This window comes from Panthera leo, chromosome A2, assembly GCF_018350215.1.
Source record: "Panthera leo isolate Ple1 chromosome A2, P.leo_Ple1_pat1.1, whole genome shotgun sequence".
NCBI classification, from domain to species: domain Eukaryota; kingdom Metazoa; phylum Chordata; class Mammalia; order Carnivora; family Felidae; genus Panthera; species Panthera leo.
In genome coordinates this window covers 161838406-161863291 of record NC_056680.1, presented here as the reverse complement: position 1 = coordinate 161863291, position 24886 = coordinate 161838406, and the positions used below count along the sequence as shown (strand labels likewise).

The 24886-nt window shown below is 49.6% G+C and overlaps 1 protein-coding gene across 1 annotated transcript; it reads left to right on the top strand.

Moving 5' to 3' along the window:
- Positions 1-4843: 4843 nt before the first annotated feature.
- Positions 4844-23096, top strand: GBX1 (gastrulation brain homeobox 1). Its single transcript, XM_042927108.1, is given in 3 exon segments — positions 4844-5375; positions 21783-21908; positions 21911-23096. Coding segments are annotated over 3 exon segments (1083 nt in total). The 3' UTR covers positions 22336-23096.
- Positions 23097-24886: the final 1790 nt, after the last annotated feature.

Here is a 24886-nt window from a genome sequence, read left to right as displayed (position 1 = left end):
AACGCTGATTGGCAGAGAGTGCTGTTGGAGACTGGGTGACATTTAACCTGAGGCCTGCGTGACCAGGAGGAGCCAGCCATGGGAATGGAGTGGGAAGAGATGGGGGGAGGGCGTGGGGGCGGGTGGCATGAACCGATTTAGGTTTGGAAAGCTCTGTCTGGCTGCTGAATGGCTTTGGGGAGAGGCGGGGGAGGATCAAAGGCCAGCAGGAGGCCACTGCTGAGGTCCAGAGTCGTCCCCAGAGATGGGGAAGCAGTAGGCGACACTTGGGACCCTTCTTGGAAGACTCCGAGGAGACCTGATGGACTGGACGTGGGGGGGGGGGGGGGCTGAAGGAAAGCGTAACCCAGGGTGCCTGTCAGTGTTTGGGCTGAACAACTGGGCGGAGGGTGGTGCTGATCGTTGCTAAGGTGGGGAGGGTGAGAAGCGGGCAAGGGGTGGAGGAATCGGCTGATCACTCTGGGAGCTAGAAGTGGGAGCTGCCCATTACACGTCTCAAAGAGGATATGTTACAAGGTCCTTTGGATCTACAAGTCTGGAGTCCAGGGGCAAGGTCAGGTCTGGGGATATAAATGGGATCGTTGGCATGTGACAGGTGTTCAGTGCTCTAGGAGAATCCCGACTCCCAAGGGGATGGCTTTCCTGAGAGCGTTGTCTATGCGTTTTGATGGAAATTTTATTTAAGCCCACCCGCGTCATTCGCTTTGTGCTTCCCGGAGTCCCAGGTCTTAGTCACTCATGTACAGCTGTGAAGGAGACCACTTCCTGCCCGCAGTGACTTTTCCATCTAGTCTGAAAAGCAAGCGTGTGAATGACTAGTTCAAGTACAAGGGACCATGAAGTGCATGCAAAAGGCACGTGGGAGCAAGAGCTGGGGGCTTGAGGAAGGTGAGCAGTAAAGGGCAGGCGCTTGGGAAGGCTTGACAGGAAAGTGGTAAGAAGGGAGAAGGATTTCCGGCCATGTCTGAGCGTGCACGCTCCTCTGCAGGATGCCTTTTTAAGGAGGGCGGGGGTAAGGGGAGAAAGGTGATGTGGAGTGGCCAATGTGAGGGGCCGTTGCCCAACCCCACGCGTTCTCCCACTAGCAGGCAGTGTTAGGAAGGTCCTTTCTGGGGTTAGACATCCACAGCCACTCTTGCAAGCCGGGGAGCTTCCTCCCCAGCCTCCTGGCTGCGGGTCCCGCGGGCTCAGAACCTCTCCCCGGTAATTGCTTTCCGTAATGTGTTTGCTCCAAACCAATTTCACGCCTCCGTGAGGACTCCGCCCTGCACTGGAGGCGCGGACCTCCCTCCAACACCCCCCCCCCACCCCCGGCCACGAACCTACCCACGTGCAACGCGTGCGCACACACAGACGGCACGCATTTTACACAACACACAGGGTCCGAGTAACTGGACACAAAAAATGTACCTGAACCTACACGCGTGCATACTAGACTTGAAGATTCTTGGGTACAGTCCCCGCCCCGCTCAACCAGTGTCCTCACAGTTGAAATGCCCCGCAGCAGCGCCCAGCGCGCTCGCCCTAGGAAGGCTCACCTGGCTGGGTTCCTTTGCCCTCGCACGGCTCCTAGACCAACGCCAGGGGGCGCTGCAGTACTCCGCACTTCTCTCGCGGTGACGCAGCTGCGCGCTGCCGCCACCAGAGGGCATCCGCGGGCAGGGCCCGACGCTGCCCATCGCGAGTGGACTCTCCCGCCAATAAGTGACGTGGAGGTACAGATACGTCGGCTTTGACTTCAGAATACTTCGTTCTTAGCGCCCTACGTGCTGGCTTCCAGACCATGAAAGGCGGGGGGAGGGCAGATGTGAGGTCCGATACAGGCACGAAAGCAGAGAGGGTAGATTCAAAATAGCATTTTTCTGCATGAGCCTTTACCCAACAGGTGGAATATAGTGAGAGAGGGACAAGTTCGAGCATGTGGACGATTAAAGAAGCAGAATGCTATTTGAGACAGTGAGAAAAGTGCTTGCCCACAATGGGCCTGTTCAGGGATTCAGTAAGAGAAGCACAGAGTTTTCCTTTGGTAAAGAAAGGAGCGAGCTCTATTCAGATTTGAGAGTGACGGCTTCTTCCCGGGGACTGATAGCAAAGTAAAGGAGAGCCCCTGGCCTGGGGGCTTCTGTCCTTGCCCACTCTGCTCTTCGTTGTCCGTTTAGTACAGGAAGGAAAGGTATTTTGAAAGGCATTTCTTCATGTTTGACCCTTGCATGGGCTTGTTGGCAGAGTAGAAATTAATCACTTCCTCTCACAGATGGAGTTAAGTCAGAAGGGCCAAGGTTACGTGGCTCAGGGAGGGGTCAGAACAGGACCTTCACTCCAGGTCTTATTTACTGGTCCGAGGGAGAGGTGTCGATATATATCCATTTGAGCTTTTGGAATCTTGTACTATGCAATTTTATTACCTATGTAAAAAAAAAATGGAGTGCCATTCCTTTTAAAAATGTCTCTTCCTTTGTGCTTCATTCGCTGGTGGTGGTACTGCTCATTCAGCTTTAATTTCAGAGCTTGTAAGCCAAAGTCTCCTCAATAATTTATCAAGGCAGTGAGCCTCTGTTGTGTGTCCGACACTGTGCAGCCATCAAGCCAAGTACTGACCTCTCATCTTCAAAGCACAATACACTTTTGAAACCTGGTCTTCCATATTGGTACCGTGAGGCGTGTGGTCACTTCAACAAAGGGTTCCGAAGCATATCTTTAGAGGGATGTACAAAGATTATCCTAGTACACTAGTAGTGAGGTAGGGCTCGCAGACCTAGGGTGAGACACCTCTTCTTTCTCCGTGGCGACATCTTCCCACTAGGCTTGTCTCTCAGAGGTTTCATGAGTTTAATGTAGAGCCCGAGATAGATCAGGACCGCATGGAAACCGCACTCTTCTCCCTTTTCCACTCTGACGAGTTGTCAATCAAGCATAACCAAAGAAAGCGCCCTTCTTGGTTGCCCCCCCCCCCTTTTCTGTCCCACTCTGGTGACGGTGTCTTTCAGGGTACTGTTTTTTAATACCTCAGTCTGACATCAGTGGTGTTCACTAGGTCACCACGACACTCCTGATTTGAACAAGTGTCACTGAGATCCAGAGTTCTCCCCTTGCCTGCTCTGCCTTGGCTCAGAAACGCTTACCTGAGCCAAGTAACTTCCCCTATCTAGACTGCATCTTCCTAAACTGGCCTGGCTTTGCTATTAATTTTAACTAGCTTGACTCTCCCTGCCCCCCCCCCCCCAACAGTTTCCCAGTGACCAGGTGACCCTCATTTTAGCGAGGTAGGCTTGCTCTGTATCCTGAAGCTCGGGTCACTCTTCTGTTGACTTGCCTGTCTTAAGTCTTTCGTGCCCATTGACCTGAGGCTCCTATCAAGCAAAAATGCCCATGACTTTTGCCTCTAGATTGACAACTACGCTGCTGGGAATTGGGGGTGGGGGCGGCAAAAGACGCTACCATTTCTGTGTCTGAGAATGGGGGAGGTGAGTAGAGTCATCTGCAATTAGCGAATAATTAGCGCTGCTGACCCTTGGGGCTCATCAGCGCTCCTGGGGCCAGCCCCCAGCAATCAGCTAGGGCAGGTCGAGAGTGTCAGGCCCAGGAATGAATAGGGCTCATCAGCGGTGCTGGAGCCAGGGAGCCAATCAGGGAAATTAATAGCAGGAGAGAGGGAGGGAGAGAGAGGGAGGGAGGGAGGGAGACAGAGATAGACGGACAGACAGACAAGAGATACAGATAGAGGTGAGAAATGAGAAAAAATAGAATAACAACTGGGATGGGGAATGAGAAATAGGAATAATCAGGCAGGAATAGGGATAGAAAGGAAGGCAGGAAAGGGAAGAGTGGGAGGAAGGAAGAGCACGTAAGGGAAGGGGGAGAGGTGAGAGGAATGGTAAGTACTTGGCATAGTGTGGGCACTCGAGGAAATTACCTACAGAGGCTACAGTGAGGAACTGAGGTAGTCCGCCACGGAGGAGGGAGTGAGGACGAAGGGGAAGAGCCACTGTCGAGAGAACAGAGACCCGGGGAGAGGGGAACGGGGCTGGGAAGAAAGTACCGAGGGGGAAAGGGGCCCCTACACGAGGACCCTGAGCTGCGGCGCCCGGCGGCAGAGCGCGCCCCCTGCCGTCCCCGCCTCGCCGCCCGAGGGGGCGCCGCGGTCCAGTCCCGCCCGCGTCGCAGGGGCTTGCTCTTGGGGCGGCCCGGGAGGCGCTCCGGGGACTGGCCCAGGGTCCTGCGGCGGGCGGCGGCCGGGGCCTGGGGCTTTGTGGTCCGGCCCCGCAGCCCTCCCGCCCCTCGCGGTGTGCCCTCCTTGCCGGGCGTCCCTCACCGCGTCCACGCCCAGGCCGGGCGGGCTGGGGTGGGTGGGGGGGGGGGGGGCGGGTTGGGTGGAGGGAGGGGCACCGACCCAGCAGCTGCCGCCGCCTTCTCGTCGGCCGCAAACTTTCACAAAGCGGCGTGTCCGGCCTCATCAATCTCCATTAATAATAGTTGGTTGGGCCGCGGGGGGCGGGCGGGGTCCCGGGCCGGCCGGCCGGGCCGCTGGGAACGGGCTCTGCGGAGGGAGCGGAGCCGGGCGCGGCGGCGGCGGGCGGAGGGAGGAAGTGAAGCGTAATTTGAGGAAGATGGATGAGTCCGGAGGGCGACACCCCCAGCCCGCCCGCTCGCCCGCCCCCTCCCTCCTTATGAGAGCGAGGGAGCGCGGCGCCGGAGCCACACTGCGCCGAGCCCGCGCCCCGCCGCCACCTCGGCCCGGGAGCCTGGGAGCGAGCCCTGCGTGTCCGCGCGGGGCGCCCGAGCCGCGGGGCGCACGGCGGCGCCCGGAGGGGAGCGCCCCGGGGCGGCCGTAGCTCCGGGCACGATGCAGAGAGCCGGAGGCGGGGGTGCCCCCGGGGGCAGCGGCGGGGGCAGCGGCGGGGGCCCGGGCACTGCCTTCTCCATTGACTCCCTGATCGGGCCACCGCCGCCTCGCTCCGGCCACTTGCTCTACACCGGCTATCCCATGTTCATGCCCTACCGGCCGCTGGTGCTGCCGCAGGCGCTGGCCCCTGCGCCGCTGCCTGCCGGCCTCCCGCCTCTCGCCCCACTAGCCTCCTTTGCCGGCCGCCTTACCAACACGTTCTGCGCGGGACTGGGCCAGGCCGTGCCCTCGATGGTGGCGCTGACCACCGCGCTGCCCAGCTTCGCGGAGCCGCCCGACGCCTTCTACGGGCCCCAGGAGCTCGCCGCCGCCGCCGCCGCCGCCACTGCCGCCCGAAACAACCCCGAGCCGGGTGGCCGACGCCCCGAGGGTGGGCTGGAAGCCGAGGAGCTGATGCCCGCCCGGGAGAAAGTGGCAGAGCCCCCACCGCCCCCGCCTCCGCACTTCTCAGAGACTTTCCCAAGTCTGCCGGGTAAGTGCTGGGGCCCGACCAGGGCGCCGGGCGGGAGGCTCGTTCACTTGGAAATCCCAGACAGCAGCCGGCTCAGAATCTCAGCACCTGCCCGGAGCCCTGGAATCCCAGACCCCCAGATGCTGGGTTCTGCAGAACCACCTCCAGTTCTGTTCCAAACACGGCACCTCTAGAGCCCAGAACCGCTGCCCTGCTCTGTCTTCCAGAGTGCCTGAAGCCTCACCAAAGACTTCCCAGTACTCCCTTCCAAATTAGTGCCTTTTCTCCCAGCACTCTACTCCTCACGCCTTGGCTCCCATGTCTCTTTTTAAGAATCCCTTCATTTTTCTTCTCCGCAGAGGATAGAGAAGCTGCAACTGTGGGATTCCTGGGGACACTAGCAAGACCCCAGGGTGAGGGTACATTGGGACAGCTGTCAGTTCAGTAAGGGGAAGGCGATTCTGGCTTCTGTGTTGACCCCAAATGGGCTCTGTGATTGCAGGGGCAAAGGGAGAGTCTTAAAGCAGTGGTGACCACTTTGGTGACCCGGTTTAGCCTTAGTAGTAGAGGTCACTTCTGAATTGGCAGATTTAGAGATAAGCCTTGAAGAACTGAGTAACGGGCCTAGCACCTGCTTGACCAGTACTGACTGGGAGGTCGAGAGAGAGGCTAAAGGCTGGGCTGGGTTGGGTGTGGCACAAATGCCTGGAGTCAAGAATCTAGCTAAGATTCTGGAACCAGTGAGATTCAGCTAAGAGATAATTCAGGAACCCTGGATCCTCCATGGGAAGATGCCCTCTCAACGGAGGCAGGGCGTATTAAGCTGAACCCGGTTTAGAATGAAACTACTCTGAGCCCTCCTGACCTCCTTGGTCAATCCTTAACCCCTAGAAGCCAGTAAAGCTTTCCCCTATTCAGGGGCAAATCCAGGTGTGAGGAGATCCAAAGCTTATATGATTTAGTGGACTCTATTTAAGAAAAAGAGGGGCTGCATGCAGGTGTGGGGTTCCTGAAGCTTAAACTTCTTTAGCATGAGGATGGATCCGCCTATGCTTAACCATTCATCACATCAGCTTGGCGGGAGAAAGTGACCTCAGGAGGCCTGGAGGCTGACTCTAGCAGAGGCAAGAAGGAGATCCAAGAGTCCTTTTGTCCTTTGCCAGGAGAAGACAATTCCCGGTGATAGGTTTCTAGGCTCTTCCTTGAAATGGTCCAAAGGTCTCGTCATCCTTCCAGACTCCAAGCGCTGCTACAGGGCTTGTCTTCCTCTTCTTTTCCCCTTGAGCCCTGGGCATTTTGGCTTTGGGGATCCAGTTGTTGTTTTTGTACCTGGTTGGGCCGGTGGGGGGGGGGGGGTGCGGTGTCCAGTGGCTGAAGTCTGAGCAGCATCTTCTAAGGAGGATCAAAAGGAAATGATAGAGCAGCACTTGGATGGTGGGAGGAAATGTCCACAAAATTAAAGGGCCCAGAGGGGAGGGGAAAAGTAGCTGGCAGGACGCCATTCGGAAGAAGAATGAATCAGGAGGATTTTCAGAATAGGATAGTCCTAAGGTAGAAAGGAGCAAGGCAGGCCATCAGAGGGATGGCTTTGGGGGCAGTAGGAGCTGGAAGAATAAGCAGATACCTGAGGAAGACGTGAGCTGAGGGGGAGGAGAAAGGGAGGCAGCCCGGGGAAGGGGAACTGAGGGAGGAACCTGCCTAAGCCCTGGGAAGACTCGTCCTACTCTTTCAGGTCCCCTCGGTTATTTTCACCCATTTACGGAATGGAGGCTCTTTTCTGAAGCAGATAGAATATTTGCTGTAAAAGCAGACAGTGAGTGAGGAAATGAGAGGAGTACGCAGAGGAAAAGAACTGAAAAGAAATATTGAGGAAAGAGGAATAGAGGAAAGGAAGGACCAACAAATGTGCTGTGTCCCCAGATTATCCAAAGGGAAAAGAGACAGAAGAGGTCTGTCTGTTGGAAGAGATAGTTACAAGGGATTTCTAGCCTGGGCTGTAAGAATACTGAACAGAGTCTCTGGACCAGAAGTGTAGTGTGTGTGTGTGTGTGTGTGTGTGTGTGTGTGTGTGTGTGTGTGTGAAAGAGTTCTGTTTTGAGAGGTTTGGGAGCAAACTAAATAAATGTTCTAGTAGGAAATGGGGAAAAGTGTCAACACCAGGAGTAATTTTTTAAAAAGGTTTTTCAATATTGGGAGTGATGGTAAACTGGAATTTATACGTAGAGAATGATCAAGGAGAGATCATCATCTGAGGAAAATGTTGGAAGCAATAAAAAGACACTTGTTCTTTGAGTAAAGACAATTTTTTTTTGGGGGGGGGGCGCCTGGGTGGCTCAGTTGGTTGAGTGTCTGATTTCGGCCCAGGTCATGATCTCATGGTTCGTGAGTTCGAGCCCCGTGTCAGGCTCTGTGCTGACAGCTCAGGGCCTGGAGCCTGTTTCGGATTCTGCGTCTCTCTCTCTCTCTCTCTCTCTCTCTCTCTCTCTCTGCCCCTCCCCAGCTCTTGCTCACACTCTGTCTCTGTCAAAAATTAATAAACTTAAAAAAATTTTTTTTAATAAAAAAGACTTTTTTTTTTTTTTTTTTTTTTTTGGCTAAGAATGATGAGAAGGAGACCCTACAGAGGAAGAATTCTGAGAGGTGCTAGAGTGAAGGTAATCAGTCATATTGGGAAGAGGTACACATAAAGGGTTTATAGTGGGGCTTGTGGGGCAGAGCAGTAAGGAGAGATTTCAGAGGATAGAGACTGAGATCTTTATCTGTGACTGCCACCTCCTATCACTCACCAGGCCACTCACATCCCCCGGCCAGCCCTCATTTTTCTCCTTAAGTAGTTGAGAAAAGAAAAGGAGATTCCAGAAATGTTAAACGTAGAATCAGTGTGGGGAGTGAGGACACATGGCCCTTGCTGAAAATGGGGAAAACGGATATTTGGGGAATTGTATTAGAATATTTAGTATGAAATAAGAGAGTTTTTGCTTGAATAATGGGATTGAAACCTCAACATTAGAAGAGTTTTGGAGAAAGAATGCTGTCTTTAAAATGAGAGAGGAGGAATTGCTCTCCTAGTGTGAATGGGTAACATTGCTCTGAAATTAATTTCCATTTGTTTAGCATTTTACAGTTACTAGCCCTGCTAAGTGAAATTATAGTGAAGGTAGGCCAGTTTGGAGAATGATGAGTGAAGTTCTTTTTCTTGGGAATTACTATTTTTTTTTTTTTTTTTTGAAATTTTGCTTCAAGAGAGACATCACCTTACTACAATTGATGATGAAGAAAACAGAACTTTATACGATTTGCGTGCAGGGGTAGAAGCTCTATTAGCAGGCAAAAAAAAAAAAAAAAACCACAACACGGTGTTCAGAAATAATGGGTAGAAAAGGTATTGAGAATGGTAGATTAAAAATAATTCTGGGTTTAGAGTGTGGGCAACAGTGAGGATAATTGGGGAAGGTATCTTGGTGGAAGTGCTAAAAGGAGAGAATTTGGATTCCTGGAGAAGATTTAAAAGTATGAATCAACAGAAGAGCCCAGAATAGCAAGCCATTTATATAATTAAAAAATCATTAGCCATATTAAAAAGGTAGAAATAAACAGATGAAATTAATTGTAATAACATATTTCATCAAACCCAATATGTCTGATACTACTTCAGCATTAATCGATATAAAAATATTTAGTGAGATATTTTATATCCTCTTTCCATATTGCCTTCAGTCTCCAGTGTGTATGTTATACTCCCAGCACGTCTCAGTTCCATCAGCCGTGTTTCAAGTGGTCAGTAGCCTCATGTGGGCAGTGGTGACTTTTACTCAACATAACTGATCTAAAAGTCGTAAGAACAGAGTCATGTGAAAGTGATGGGGGCAAGGAGCTTTGAATTGGGGTGGATAGTGAAGCCTTCTCCGTGTTAGGAATAACGCAGAAAAGAGAGTAGCAAACTCTACGTAAGTAAACCGTCAAAGGGGAAAAGGGAGTGGGTTGGGCAGCGGTGATCGTGTTGTATGTGAAGGTGCACGTGAGCTCTGACCGAGAGTAGGTCCCAGCTGACTTGCAGACGTGGTGCAAATACGCGTCACAGAAACGATGGGGGAAGGTGATGCTGTGTGCCGGGGGAATGATGGAAAGAGCTGTCCGTTGGTAGAAATACAGAAGAAAACTTTAAATTGGGGGTGCTTACAGCAATGATTCAGGGAGAAAGGAATTGGATTGCTTGAAAACAAAGACTTAAGAAGTGAGGGATGGCAGAGAGTCCAAAATAATCGTTGGATGGATGATAAACATATAGTGAGAGATTCCCATGGAAGATAATGCCAGTATGGAGCATGGTGAAGAGAAGAAAACATTTGAGAAGAAAACACTGAGATGATACAGGAAGAAGAATATGCTGGGACCAACTGGGAGATGACAGTGTAGTGAACGTTATTTTTAAAAACTAAGTTAAAAATTTGCTGATTTCTGAATAGAGATTGGCAATAATGACAGAAACCATGCAAGGAGACTAGGGAAACTTTCTAGGAGCATGATATTTGAGGGCTGATTGCTATGAGCTAAGCACCCAATTGTAGCTAGAGAACATTTTAGGTGACCATCAATTTTTGAATAGGTGCCCATTATGACTGTCAAGATGTATTTACTCATGAGAGAAAAACAGGAAATGATAATGTGATATGGAATCAGAGACTTCTGTTACAATTAGGAGGGAAATTTTTCTTGGAAGCAATGGAGACGCATGTTTTCCCAGAAATGTTGAGCACACAGAGTGTTTGCTCCGCTGACATTTATAGAAAGGCAAGTGTTGCATTAACTTAATGTGATCGAAGGGTCATTTATTTAGGAGTCATGACACATGCACTCAGGTCTCAGCTTCGTCACTTATTAGTTGTGCAGCTTTGGCAAGTTGCTCCCTTCAATTCAGGGAACATTTATTGTGTGTTTATTATGGGCTTAGTATATTCAGGACCCTATGGGAGAGTCAAGTCTTATAACTTCTCTAGGCTTAAGTTTCCTCATCTGAAGCATAAAAGTTTTGATTTAGATTATTTAAAAAAATTTTTTTTTAATCATTTATTTCTGAGACAGAGCATGAGTGGGGGAGGGGCAGAGAGAGGGGGAGACACGGAATCGGAAGCAGGCTCCAGGCTCCGAGCTGCCAGCACAGAGCCTGACGCGGGGCTCGAACTCACGGACCGTGAGACCATGACCTGAGCCGAAGTCGGACGCTCAACCGACTGAGCCACACAGGCGCCCCCAGATTAGTTTTAATGTCTCTGTCAATTCCATAGAATAAAAGCTTGTTTTTCTAGCTTCAGTGCGTTTCATGGGCCCCTTGTAAAGGGATCTGTTAATTATTAGTAGGGGAAAAATTACATCTTTATTTTTACTTTATTCCTAACTAAAAGTTGGCATTTTCTTTAATTACGAGTGTAGGCCAGAAACGATAGTAGTTTCAGCAGTCACTGAGATTTTTGTCATCAATAGAAATTACAGATGCTTTCTTATAAGTTTATATAGTCTTTGGAGGCATCTTGTTCAAAGAATTAACAGGCGTATATGATTATAACACAAACGCATTTTTAAATATCTGAAAACTGCATTTTTATATAGTTGGCTTCTCATGTAATCCTATGTGTTTTATGTTATACACCTAAAAAACATTATTCTGAGAAGGGATTCACAGGTTGTATCAGACTGCCAAGGAGTTCATGGCACAAACAGTGTTAAGAACCCCTAGTTGAGGGACAGAGATCTTAGAAATGACAAGAGGAAAATTGTATCCGGAGGATTAGAATGGGATCTTGAGGTGCCTTATACCGTTGTGAAAGTAACACTTGGGAGGGTTGGAATAGAGAAGGGGGATCTCTGCGGTGGCATATGTAAATACGGAGATATATATTTAGATGATTAGGAGGGTAATTCTTATACTCAGAATGATGGGCATAAATAGTCTATACTGGGAATAATGGGAGCGAGGAAGTAATTGGAATAATGAAGGGGAAATATTTTAATTGGAAAGGAGGAACATGACATGATGAACGAAGTGCTTTGCATTGAGAGTAATGTCACGATGGGAAGCTATAGGCAAGAATTTTGCCTTGAAAGTAATGAGGAAAGAAGGAGCTTTGCCTCAACCGAAGCTGGGAATTGGGAAAGGGAAACGAGCATGATGGAGCAGATGTGCAACAAGAGAAACTTAAGGAGGACTGATGGCAGGGAAAGGGGTTGGTGGGAGAGGATTTTTATCTAGAGGGAATAGGAAAATGCCCCACGCTGGGGTGGGAGAGAAGAAACCCCGAACCAATGGAAAGCATGGCACTGTCTGTGCAGGTGGTGGTGCTCATGGCTACAGTGGTAGTGATGATGAGGCAAGAGGTCTGGGTGTGGGAGTGAGGGAGAAAAGGCTTGGGTTTTTCGTTGGCAATACGGTCGTGCTGGGAGAGAGTTGTCAGCTTAGAAACACCGATGTGTTAATTGGGAGAAAGAGTGTGGGGAGAAGAGATGCTTGAATTTGGTGTGATGGAACAGCGGACTTACACAAGTTGAACTGAGTTGTGGTAGCAAGAAGCAACACAGGACTACAGCTAGTTGTGAAGCAATGTCTTCATTCCCTTCCCATTGTGGAAGGGAAAGGAATAACCTTCAAGTGATGGCATGAGAAATCTGTATTAGAAGCAAGGGGGCTGCAGGGACTCAGAGAGACTAGGGTTATGAGGAGGGAAGAGCACTGTGTGAAAAATGAGCATGGGAGAAGCAGAAAAAAATGCTTCTGAACGGGGGCGAAGGGAGATGGATTTCTTGCTGGATTACGGAGGAAATGGAATTACAATGGAAGCAATGGAGAAAATGGAAGTGTGTATTGGGAGCAACGGGAAGAGAAGCATAGTGCAGAAGTGTACTAGAAGGAGGGAGGGAGACGAAATTATCCTGAGAGTGAAGGTAAGAAGCACTTTGTGCTGGATTTGGTGGCAGCCCTTCTACACGTTATGCGTAGATACTAGAAACGTGTGACTGAGGGTTCCCGGCCAAGTCACACCCGTCTATGTCTTAACTTCCTCATCAGTACCATTAGGGGTTTGAGTTAGATGATCTCCAAGGTCACTTCCGGCTCTACAATCGTTTTATCTGTAAGGATACCTTTATTAATTAATTGTTTCCTTTGGGGGGAAAAAGGCATCCTGAGCAAAGGTTGGGGGAAATTCTGTACCTCTCAGTGCTGAATTGTCGTGGCCACTGAAAAGGAGGCAGGCTGGGATATGTACATCTTGAGGCGAAGTCGGGGCTGGGCTTGACGATAGTGGAGGTCTTGTCTTCTGGGATTGGGGAGGTGTTATCAGAGCTATGGCTGTGTACGGTTGTCAGAGAGAGAAACGTCTGATGAAGGTGAGTGATCTTATCAAGGCCAAAAAAAATTTGGGATGGGAGCCCCTGGGTGGCTTAGTCGGTTAAGCGTCTGAGTCTTGATTTCGGCTCAGACCACGATCTCACGATTGTGAGACCAAGCGTCTGGCTCTGTGCTGGGTTTGGAGCCCGCTTAAGATTCTCTCTCTTCCTCTGTCCCTTCCCCGTTCTTGTTCTCATTCTCTCACGCTCTCTCTCCCCCTTCCTCCTTCCCTCTCTAAATAAGTTAATAAATACACAGCAACAACAACAAAACTTTAAAAAATTGGGGATCGGTTGTGCCTGACTTTGCCTGGTGAGGAAGGAAGGAGTGCCCGTGAGGGAGTGAGAAAAAGAGAAGCCGGGTGGTGGAGCCCGTTCCTGGCCTTCTCCGTTACGTCTTCATCTGGCACAGTATTTGTGATAGGGTGCCACGGCAACGCAGTGTTCACAAAGAGATGTGGTGCTGCACGGCGGGACGAGCATGGGCTTTGGATACAGATCTCGGTGCTGCCCTTTCTTCGCGAGACAGATATTAACAGCAGCATACTCAGTCACAGTTTCCTCACCAGCAAAACGGGGCAACGATACTTACCTCACAGAGTTAAGGATTAGGTGAGAAGATGTTGTTCGGCATCCTCGAGTAATAGGTGTGCAAGAAATTCCTGGTGTCGTCCGTGTACCGGAAACGGATGGGGAGCCTACCTGGGAATTAAGTTGTGGAAGACTTCTTTACTAGAACCGCATAGGATAGGTGACACCCTTTGTGCTGATAGGGAGAAATAAGTCTGGAAGTAATGCTAGAAATAGCACCGTCTCCTGAGAAGTGAATGCCGGGAGAGAACCAAGGTATGCAGCTGATGAGGGTAGATGTCCCATTTTTTCCTTTGGCTCTTTCCCCCTCCTTTGAGTTCTCTGTCTCACATTTCGGCATTCTCTGTAGAAGCCAAGACTACCCAACACCTTCCTTCCTGTCCCACCGGAGCCTGTTCTTTTCTTTACATTGTGTGTATATTAAAAAACACCTCTCCTTCTTTCCTCACCCGAATTCCTATTCCCTCGTATGTCTGATCTCGCCTTGACGTTAAGAGCAAAGCTATTGGATTAAAGTAATTCACACTCAGATGGATTAAGGAGATTTTTTAAAGTCCAGATGAATTTCAAACTGGTGGAATATTAGGTGGCGTTATTATGAATAATTTCAGGTAATGCGGAAACACTGTTTTGGATGGGATTGCTGTGGAGTGAGGCGGAGAGGCTTACCTTCCCCGGAGTCATGCAATTATTGTCACTTGCAGTTACAGCACGGGGTGCGGTCAGAGCTCTTTGGGTTGCAGGTGACAGTAGCTCAACTCTAAGCTAAAATGGGCATTTACGGATTCACGTGGTTCTAAGTATAGGAGTTGAGTGGATCCGAAAATGCAAACAGTATCTGTTAGATCTTTTTTTTTCCTTTCACTTGGCTGAAGGAAAGAGGCTTTGCCACATTCCGTCTTTAAGAGAGGTGAGAAAGGGCACAAGCATAAGCAGCTCTAAATTTTTACAATCCTAGCTTGAGACCCCAGTGGATTCTAACACACACACAATTCTAGAGTGACTGATTCACCGGAGTCCAGTCTCCTGGCAGATGGGAGAGATGGGATGTTAGGATTGGTCAGATCCAGGCCACGTGCTGCACGGCCGTGAAGGCGGGGAAATGCGATGGACAGGCCACCGTACTGGGTAGTTGATGAAAAGCGGTGCCCAAAGGGAGGGAGGGACGGGTGCTGAGCAGACAAAAATAAATCCCAAGCAGATGTCTACCTCAACCCAAAAGAAAGAATCTACCTTAACTCCCTTCCAGTAGAAGGGAGGAAAGCCTTCTCCCTGGCTCAATAAATACTCCTAAGAGTGAGGGAAGAGACAGGGAGAGCGGAGCGCTGAAGAGAGCTCTGTAATGAATGAGGTGGAGAGATGGGCACGGTAGAAGAATGTCTATTCCTCAGTGAGGCTGAGTCCTGTACAAGAAAGAGCTGTACTTGAGGGATGATGGAGATATTTGTAAACTAGAAGCTAGAAAAAGAAATGGATAGTAAAACAAAACTGTTTCCATAATTTGGCGATATTATTTTTTAAATGAAAAAATACAGGGGTGCCTGGGTGGCTTAGTTGGTTAAGCGTCTGACTTCGGCTTGGGTCATGATCTTATAGCTGGTGGGTTCAAGCCCCGCCCCACATCGGGCTCTGTGCTGACAGCTCGGAGCCTGGAGCCTGCTTTGGATTCTGTGTCTCCCTCTCTCTCTACCCCTCCCCTGCTCGTGCTCTGTCTCTCTGTCTCTCTCTCAAAAGTAAACAAACATTTAAAAAATTTTTTAATGAAAGAATACATTTCTAAATAAAAGGAATGCTGACTGGTAAGATTACATCATACAAACAATAAGGACAGAAAAAATAGATCTGGTAGGAATTTTGTCTTGGGGAATGATGGGAGAAATAGCCTATTAAGGACAAAGGTGAAATTTGGTAAGTGAGGCCTCTCTTATGGCAAGTGTAAGAGCCTTCTCTGAGCATGGTAAGGGAAGATATTAATGATGAGGCTGGAGCTCTGGAGTGATAAGTGAAAGGAATGAGATCTAACTAAAACCAGGTTTGGTGGGAAGGTTATCTGATGAGGCGTCTGGGCATTTACTTCAAGTGCGAAGGGAAAAGAAGATATTTTACCGGAAAGGATAGAAGGAGCATTGGTTGGAGATTTAGGAGACCAAGGTTCTAGACATTAATCTATCTCTAGCCGCGTGACTTAGGAAAATCATTTAATCTTTCTGAAACTCCGTGTTTCCACCTGAAACAAGGTTGCCAAACCTTCCATTAGTGCTACTAATAGGTCTACTCTATTTCAGCGAGTTGCTTAAAGGTAAATAGTAAGCGTGGAGATGTTTTGGAACATCAACGTTTGCAAGGGTGCCCTTGGCAATGACAGTGTTGGTATGCCATGAGAGGAACTCTGAGCTTGGAGTGGTGGGGAAATTGCCCTGAGCTCGTCATGAAGGTGGGAGGGGTCCTGGATGGCAGTGGTGTAGAGAAAACTCTCAAGTCAATTTGGAGTAAGGAGTGCTGAAGGGTCGTGGGAGAGTGGAGAGACAGAAAGTAAAAATGAATTTTCCTTATTGCACCAAAAGTGATAGGAAGGGGTGGTAGCATGAAAGGGGATGAGTGAAAAATAAATTGAAAGTGAGCTAATTGCCGTAAATGACGAGAGGAAGTACTGTCTCCACAAAGAACAGAGAAATAATTCCGTGCTGGACATCATGATGAAGATTTGGAAACGAGAATGGTGGCAAACATACCTCTTTTTTTGAGGGGTGACCTGAGTTTCTTTCTACCTTTTGACCTCACGCAAAATTGTTTCTGTATTCAGGAAGCTGAGTAGTTGACTCGGGAGGAGACTTACTACCCTGACAGTAGTTCAGGGTGTGTGAGGGTAGTTGTTTTGAAAGTAGAGGGAAGTCAGAACTGAGTATCATGAGAGAGAGACTTCTCTTCAGTGAATAATAAAGGCTGTTGAATTTATAGAAGGTGAAACCGAACAGGATGGATGAGGGACAGCACAGGGGCTCTGTGAGTTCCCACAGCTGGGGTCTAAAGTGGTTTTCCACTCCTTGGGTGGTTGTCTGCACCACAACCCAGGCCCGGCCCACCCTTCTTGGTGACCACAGCTCTAGATGGTGCAAGTCTGGTGCTATTTCTTTTTTCTCCTGGAGAGTATCTACCGGGGGTTCTTTGGCCCTTGATTTCTTCCCCAGCCTGACCAGACCCGCTCATAAGATGGGCTTTTCTGTACCTCTGGCGCCCTCTTGGAAGGAAGGCCCCACGCAGATGTGTCCCTGGAGCCTGAATACTGCTCTCTGGAGTGGGAAGTATGCTCTCGGCACGGACTTGACAAGTAATTGTGGCATAAACCTTCTGATTTCTGGTTCTTAGGATAATCACATCCACCATGAGAATTCGTAAGAACTCTAGATATTTCCTCGTAACTGATCTGCCCCACACTCATAGGATAGACACCACACTTCTTTCTGATCCTAGGCTTACACGTAAGGAGTAAGCTGAAAACTCAGCATACTCTTACGTCACCAATAACATCACTTTCATGCGCAAAGAACAGAACCTTTCTGTTTGGCCTAGCTATGTACATAGTCAAATTGTTTCCAATTAAAACTTTTTTCTTCTGAAATTATTCTCATCGGAATCATTATTTCCCATGTAAAATTTGCAGTGAGGTCTTACGGATCAAGTTTTTTGTTCATATCAACCGGTTATAGCATCTGCGATTAGTAATTTACTTTTATGGACATTATATCTACCAAGCCCAATTATTCTAAATCAAATTTTGCAATTAGCAATTTTATTAAAAAGATTTGCTTCTGTCAGTTTTTAGTCAATAACACGTTTTTCTACGTGCAGTTTGTTTTATTTTGTTTGATTATATTTACCATTAATATTCATTACAAATCAGATAAAATAAAATAGCTTGCATTTATTTTGTAGCTCATCCATTAGAAAAGAGTAAGCTGTTTCAGGATCACTATATTGTTTTGTTTTTGACAGAGTGTGCACGTGCACACCAGGTGGGGAGGGGCAGAGAGCGAGCAAGAGAACCTTAGGCAGGCCCCATGCTCACGTGCAGCGTGGAGCCCCAGTCCCACAGCTACGAAATCATGACCTGAGCAGAACTCACGAAGCGGATGCCACCTGGGTGCCGCAGGATTGGTACATTGTTAAGGGTTGGTCTCCCTTTTTGCCTCACTCAATTCTTTTCAATGTGTCTCCTTCACTTTGGGCAGTGATTCTCGAAGTGCTTTTAGTGGAGCAAAGAACATGTGGCAGGGTGAGAATGCTTTGTTTTGCTCTAAATGCAGCAATGTTTGGGGGGAGAAAGGCAGGGGTGTGGTTTTTTTTAAGCTTTTTGCTCTTCCCCCCCCCCCCCTATTTTCTACCCCTCCTTTCAACTTTCCAGCCCTTTGACTTTCTCCGATTCATCATTTCATTCTCCTGCCACTACATCTACCCCACTTCTCTCGTCCCAGTCCTCTTTCTGCCTTCTTTGGCCTTACCTTTTCTTTCTCACTTCTCAGTGTTATTCACTGCCCTAGACCTTCTCCTTTGAGAGTCAAGCTGTATTTCCCCCTCCCGTGGCTTTCTCCTATTGCCCCGCCCCCACCTGCCTCCAAGAGTTCCTTATCAGAGCCCTCGATGTCATGATTATAAAGGCTCAGAGAGAAACTCTGGCCCCTGTCACTCGGCATCCCACCGGGATCGAGTAACCAAGAGAGGTTGTGAACCTGTGCCCCATGTATGGCTTTAAAAGCAGCACTGAGGGAGACCTGCTTATGTGGGCTTGGTTTTATGGAATCTGTCTGAAGACAGAGGGATAGATGATATGATCTCAGGGGGGCCCTGCCAGATCAAGGAAGCTGGGAGCCTCGTCTCAATCACTATCAGTTTAGATTTATGGGACGCCCCCTGGGTGCTTGGAGCTGTGCTAAATGATTTCACCCTTCAGGCCCTGAAATCCAGTTTCTGCCTTTTTAGCAGCTGTTTAAAATATTGTAGTGTTGGGCTGCGTTTTTACAAGCTTTTATTCTTTTTATTATTTACTACAAACCATGTTTTAAAAATTGCAAGTTCAAGGATTTAGTAATGATGTACGTTTACTTCATCTTCATGTATTTGGTAATGATGTATATAGTAATGAGGGGTTTCCCCTCCTTTCTTTTAGCATAAGACCCTATAGATTCCCACTGCATATGGATTTCTCTCCAGCCAATGTGAGATCAGAGGGCATACTGAAAAGTGGATAGAATCATACTCATGGAGAGGATGTCTTCTGGGGACTGGATGGGGTGGAGTTGTGGGGAATATTTTAGGAGAGGGTTGGGAAAGGAAGAACAGAGATAGAAGTGGGAGAGAGAGGGGCGCCTGGGTGGCTCAGTCGGTTAAGCGTCCAACTTCAGCTCAGGTCATGATCTCGTGGTTCATGAGTCCGAACCCCGTGTCGGGCTCTGTGCTGACAGCTCAGAGCCTGGAGCCTTCTTCAGATTCTGTGTCTCCTTCTGTCTCTCTGCCCCTCCCCTCCTCAAGCTCTGTGTCTCTCAAAAAGAAATATTAAACAATAAATAAATAAATAAATAGAAGTGGGAGAGAGGGAGGAAGGGAGAAAGTGCTGGGAATAGGTTTTTATTTAGTCAACAAATATTTATTAGGTGCCTACTCTGTGCAGTTGATTTCCTAGATGCTGAAGATACAGCAGTGAAAAAAATGTATTAAAAATCCCTACCTTCATGAAGCTTATATTCTAATAGGAAAAGACAGTCAATAAAATAAATAAAATTGGTGACATGTACTATAGCAACAAATAAAGCAGAAAAGGGAGATAGGAATACTGGGAGTTGTTTGTTTGTTTGTTTGTTTGTTTGTTTAGGGAGTTTTCATTTTTAAAAGATGATCAGGGAACATCTCCTTGGTAAAGCAAGGACTTGAAGGAGGCAGGAAATGAGCCAGCGCAAAAATCTAGATGAAGAGCCTAGTATTCCGAACAGAAGAATAAGTTGGCGGAGGGGGAGGGCAGGGCAGGCAGAAGCAGGGAAACCAGTTTGGAGAAAAGGTTGATGTACTGGGCAAGACATGATGCTGACTTGGATTAGTGGTCGAAGAGGAGGTGGTGAGAAGGGCAGGCTCTGGGATCGGGCATGGGTTGTGAGAGAGAGGAGTGAAGGATTGATCTGAACCACAAGGAGGACGGAACTACCATTAACCAAGCCGGGAAATACATGGGTGCAGATGGTGAAGAGCTGGTTTGGGGGAGAGGTCAGGAGTTCAGTTTGGGACATGTTAAGTTTGGGGTGCGTGGAAACGGAAAGGAGTGTGAGGAGGAACCATTGGCGACGCGAAGGAGGAAGCCAAGGATGTGACGTTGCAGAAAACAAAACGTACTTGGCCAGGAAGAAGGGACCGGAGAAAGTGTGGACCGAGAGGGGAGGACGTGAGGAGGGATATCGAGACACCACGTGGAGCGGGTGCTGAGAAGCTCAGACCAGCTGCCAAAGAGAATAGAGCATCCTTGCTAATGAAAAGCAACAAACGGGAGGAACATGGGAAGGCTGGGTGAGCCTAAAGTAGGGTGTGCCACACGGGTTTTGAAGTCAGATAGAATGAAGCACGAAAGGAAGAAAAGGCAGGGCCTGGGGATAAAAATGCCCTTGAGATGCGCAGCAGCTGACTGTGACGGTGGTGGGTAATCTGGAGGTGGGCTGACAATTCTGGCCTCTAAGGGGAGTGTAAACATGGTTCTCAAGGAAAAGAAACAGGCGTAGATTGATTGCGTCAGGGAAGGGAAAGGACAACCCCGGGGATGGGGAAGGGGAAAGTTACTGGGCTGGTCCTGGAGACGCTGAGAAGTTCCTTCTGGAGCACAGGCAGGTGGGGAGGTGTGCTGGCAGGTGTTCTAGCCCCGTAGGCATGTGCACACACGTTTCCCCTTTAAAGCATTTCACCGCTCCCTGAAGTTATTTTACTTCGGGCCGTATTTTCCACCTCAGATCTTCTGCGTGTCCGTGTGATGCGTGGTGGTTATAGATAGATGCAGTCCGGCACCTACAGAAGCCTGCCCTCTTCACACATCAACCGGATGGTAAAAAGCTGACTATTCAGTTTACTCTTGTTCTCTTTCCTATTGGTTGGCTTTCTTTTGAGTTTTTGTTTCACTGCTTGTTGGCCCTTTGGGCAGCAAACAAGGCAGTTTTACAACTCAACTACTGAAAATATTTGTAACGCGTTCTTTGCAGTTCTGACAAAACAGTGGGCAGGATTAAAACCAATGATTAAGTATTAGAATTACACACGGATTTGAAATGCTTCATATGGCTGATTACAAATAATCAGTAATCTACTAAATGAGCCAAAATTTATTTTACCATTTTCCTATCTGTATTTTCCCTTGTTGCACTTCTCTTTCTTCGTCTCCTCCGTATTCCCTCCAGTTCCTCCAGCTGACGTCAAGCTCGGGGGCCTCAGGATTCTGAACTTGAGCAGAAAGCAGCTGTTTATGCTGCTCAAGCATCCTTGGTTGGGAAAGAGGGAAGGTGGGAAAGAGAAGATATCATTTTATAATTAAGGAGTAGGGGAAGGGTGAAAAGGGGACTAAGAGGGCTAAGCGATTGGAAGAAAAATCTGGCCACAGATAAGGTGGCCCTGGGAGGGCTCCCCATTCTGGGCTGGATGATCTGGTCAAGAATTAGAAGTAGGGGTAAGGAAACCTCTTTGGGGTAAGGAAATCCTTTGATAATATTTCTTGGGCCCAGATTTGGGGATCGGTGGGGATGGAGAATCAGATGACCCTTAGGTTTCCGTCTGGAAGTGAGATTCTAAGATTCTAGATCTAGGGAAGAGGGAAGGTAGGGAGACAGAACAGAGTTTAGCACTGGGGTGGGTGAGGATTCCTAGGAGAGTAACAAAGGCCAGCAGTGTGATGTCCCCCCTCTATCCTGCAGAAGCGCATCCTTCTACACGGCTTCCTCCTGCCCATAGTAACGGAAAGGCTCCTAGGCCGGGTCCCACACTGCTTCATTCTGGGACCTGAGGCTGTGCAGTCTGGATCTGGAGGGGTGGTGAAGGAGTGGAAAGTGCTTGGTCTGGGTTTGGAGAAAGCTGGGAAGGTAGTGGGTAGGGAGAAAGAGGTGGGGGGGGGGCGGGTGGTTAAAGTTGGGTCACAGTCCTGGGAATGACATTCCTTTGATATATGCACTTACTGCCTCCCCCCACTTTGCTGTAGTGAAATCTGTGCTGGTTAATAGCTCTCTTTCCATCTCTTTGTCTTCCCTGAACCTCTTCCCCACCCCGTGTCCTGGATGTGCCGTCCTTGTCTCCCCTCCTCCCCATCTACCCCCTTCCATGTCTCGTGCCCTCCTGCCGTCATCCTGTCCGTGCCCGGCCCTGGTTCCATGTGCCTCCTCCAACTTGTCTGCCTTTTCCTTGCCTGCTCCTTCCCCATCCGTTGGTTTTCGCTCCCCACAGCAGAGGGGAAGGTGTACAGCTCAGATGAGGAGAAGCTGGAGGCACCAGCAGGAGACCCGGCAGGCAGCGAACAGGAGGAGGAGGGCTCAGGCGGTGACAGCGAGGACGACGGTTTCCTGGACAGTTCTGCGGGGGCCCCGGGGCTCTCCTGGGACCTAAACCGAAGCTAAAGGGAAGTCTGGGGACTGGAGCTGAGGAGGGGGCACCAGTGGCAGCTGGAGTGACAGCTCCTGGGGGCAAAAGCCGACGGCGCCGCACGGCATTTACCAGTGAGCAGCTTTTGGAATTGGAGAAGGAGTTCCACTGCAAGAAATACCTGAGCTTGACAGAGCGTTCCCAGATCGCCCACGCCCTCAAGCTCAGTGAGGTGCAGGTCAAGATCTGGTTTCAGAATCGGCGGGCCAAGTGGAAGCGCATCAAAGCTGGCAACGTGAGCAGCCGTTCCGGGGAGCCCGTGAGAAACCCCAAGATTGTTGTCCCCATACCTGTGCATGTCAACAGGTTTGCTGTACGGAGCCAGCACCAACAAATGGAACAGGGCGCCCGGCCCTGACGGGGCTCCCAAGGATCCTGGAAGGCAGCCGATCTGTCCCCGAGCCTGCTCTGAGACTGGGTTAGGGTTCTGCGGACGAGCAGGGCTGCTGCTACGATGCTGCCCTGGGAGAGGGCTCCGTCGGCAACTAACTTAGCGCTAGGTACGCTCTCCTGGCAACCTGAGACCTGGGCCCCTGGCCCTGAGCCTATTCCAGGGATCCTCAGACCGGGGCTTCAGAGCTAACGGGGCTTGAGTCCTCATCACTGCGGAGCTGTTGTCGGGGGGAGACGGACTCCTGGGGAGGGGGTGGGTTCTCACCCACCAAGGGCCTGAAAGCTTCCCACTAATGCCCTGGGATTACTTCTCACAGGGGTGGAGAGAATCCAGGGTGATGCCTAGCCAAGCTGATCACAGCTCCTTATTTATTTTCTGTAAAGTTTGTATATATGGAGCTATCTGCCTCTGTCTGTCTGTCTGTCTGCACCCCTGAGAGAGACTGGGAAAGTTCGATGTTCCGTCATCATTAGCCAGAGTTCAGTTCCCTCTTACTGCCTTGTGGGCGCGGTCTGGCCTGTCTGTAGCGCAAGGGCACGCAAAGAAACAGAATGAAACTGTCACCGGCCTCCTTAGAAAACCTTCGGCTCGCACCATCTCCCCCCATGTAAACTACCTTCACTTCTGTCCTTCCCCGTCCCGGTACCTCCCGCAGTCTGCACCTAGGCCTCATGTTCCCAGCACACTTCTTTTCTCTTTACCCATTAAACAGGCAAGCTTCTTCATCTCTGCTTTCTTCTCTTGGGAAGAGCTGGCAGACTTGAGAACAGAAGGTCCACTCCCTTCTGCGTTACGAGGGGAAATGAGTACTTGACCCTAGTTTATTTAGCTGGCGTACGGCCAGGCCCCAAGTAGGTAGACGCTGGCAGTCCCGTCAGTGACTAGGCAGGGCAGTTTGGGGGGTGCACCGTTACCATCCACAAGCTCATTACTTTTTCCGGGCAGAGGACGCAGCAGCTTAGTCCATCCCTGCCGCCCTTTGGTATTTCAGATGTGAGGGCCCGGAGCACGACTCCTTTCTGGTCCTCTGTCCGTACTGCGGCAACTGGTGTCTCCTCCTCCCCATCGCGTGTTTTACCAAGGTTGGGGTACCAAATCCTCTTCTGTTATGAAACGACATTGGTTGAGAGGCCCCCCCGCAAAACGGATGAGGCAGGAAGGAATGCTGGTTCTGGACGTGTGTACTATAGGAGAAGCTACAGAGATAGGACCGGGGAGCTTGGGGGTTGGCATTCTAAGAGCTAGTTAGGGGGACCAAGTAAACGTGAGGGTGAGAGACTTCAGGGGCACTTGCAAGAAACCGGGTATCCTGTGAGCGAAAGAAGACAAACTAAAGCTATTTGCCATTTCCCCCACCTTCACAGAAGGGCTACTATCCTGTACCAACTGTGGAGCGGGGCTGCACAGACACGCCTGCACAGACATTGGGGAAAGAGGATTATTACAGAAACCAGCTGAAGTTGGGATCATGGTAAGCGGGGCTTCTTGGGAAGAAACCTGACCTGCACTGATCTGGGAGGACAGCTAGGGGAGAGAACAGAGCCGCCGAGAAGAAAAACGGGCAGAGCGAGGAGCGAGGCTAGGACGCTCAGAAGGTCAAGGTCAGGGAGGGAAATACAAGCTCAAATACCTGGCCGGCCCCCTCAGCTTCCTTAGAAAACTGCTGCTACTCCTGATTCCTAGGACGGCAGACCAACCAGTATTCACTCAAACATCTACTGAACGCCTCGTATGATGAAGACAGGCTTTCCTTGGCAGTTCCTTTCTCCTAGCTGGTTTTGGCAACCAAACAGCAAGCCGGGGCTGTGACCGGTTATTCGCAACAGGGTCACGGTTCCCCAGCTCGGATGCAGGGGTCCAGGCTGCAATTTGGCTAAAATCCAGCAAGGCTTGAAAGTTAGGTTAAAAAAAGTAGTCCGGACCAGCCCCATTCCTGATCGAGATTGAGGCTGTCTCTGCCCACGAAGGGAACCTATGAGATTAGATGCTTTTTAGGGGCCAGGCCAGGCAGTGGTTGAGGATCACAGGAGCTATTGTCACTTTGGCTGTCGGGAATTCATGTCCACAGGTCTAGGGCTAGAGCAGACGTTCTCTGGTGTGCCTGAGGGAAGGAGGCTCGGGGGAAACCAAGGCCCTGATTTGCCATTTTTTTCTGGATTTACTATGAAGCCTCCTAAACTATACTGGACAGTACTCAGCCAGTTAAGCAGCTTGTTTTCCTTAGGGAAAATAAGAAAGTTGATTATTGCTAGTATGTTTCTGAGCCCAGGAGCCCCTTCTTATACATACCAAAGGCCCTATTTCTGTTCTACCCTGATCTTTGCCTAAGGCTCTTATCAGCCTTGCAAAAGGGCTGCGGACCAAGAAAATACAATCTGGTTTATTCTCTGAACAGCATTTACTTAGCATTTGCTTAGTTATCTACCTGCACTTAGGTGGGTTCCCATCAGAGTGCCAGCCCCCCCCCCCCCCCCCCCCCCCCAGTGTACACTCATTAAGTGTTGGAGAAAGACGG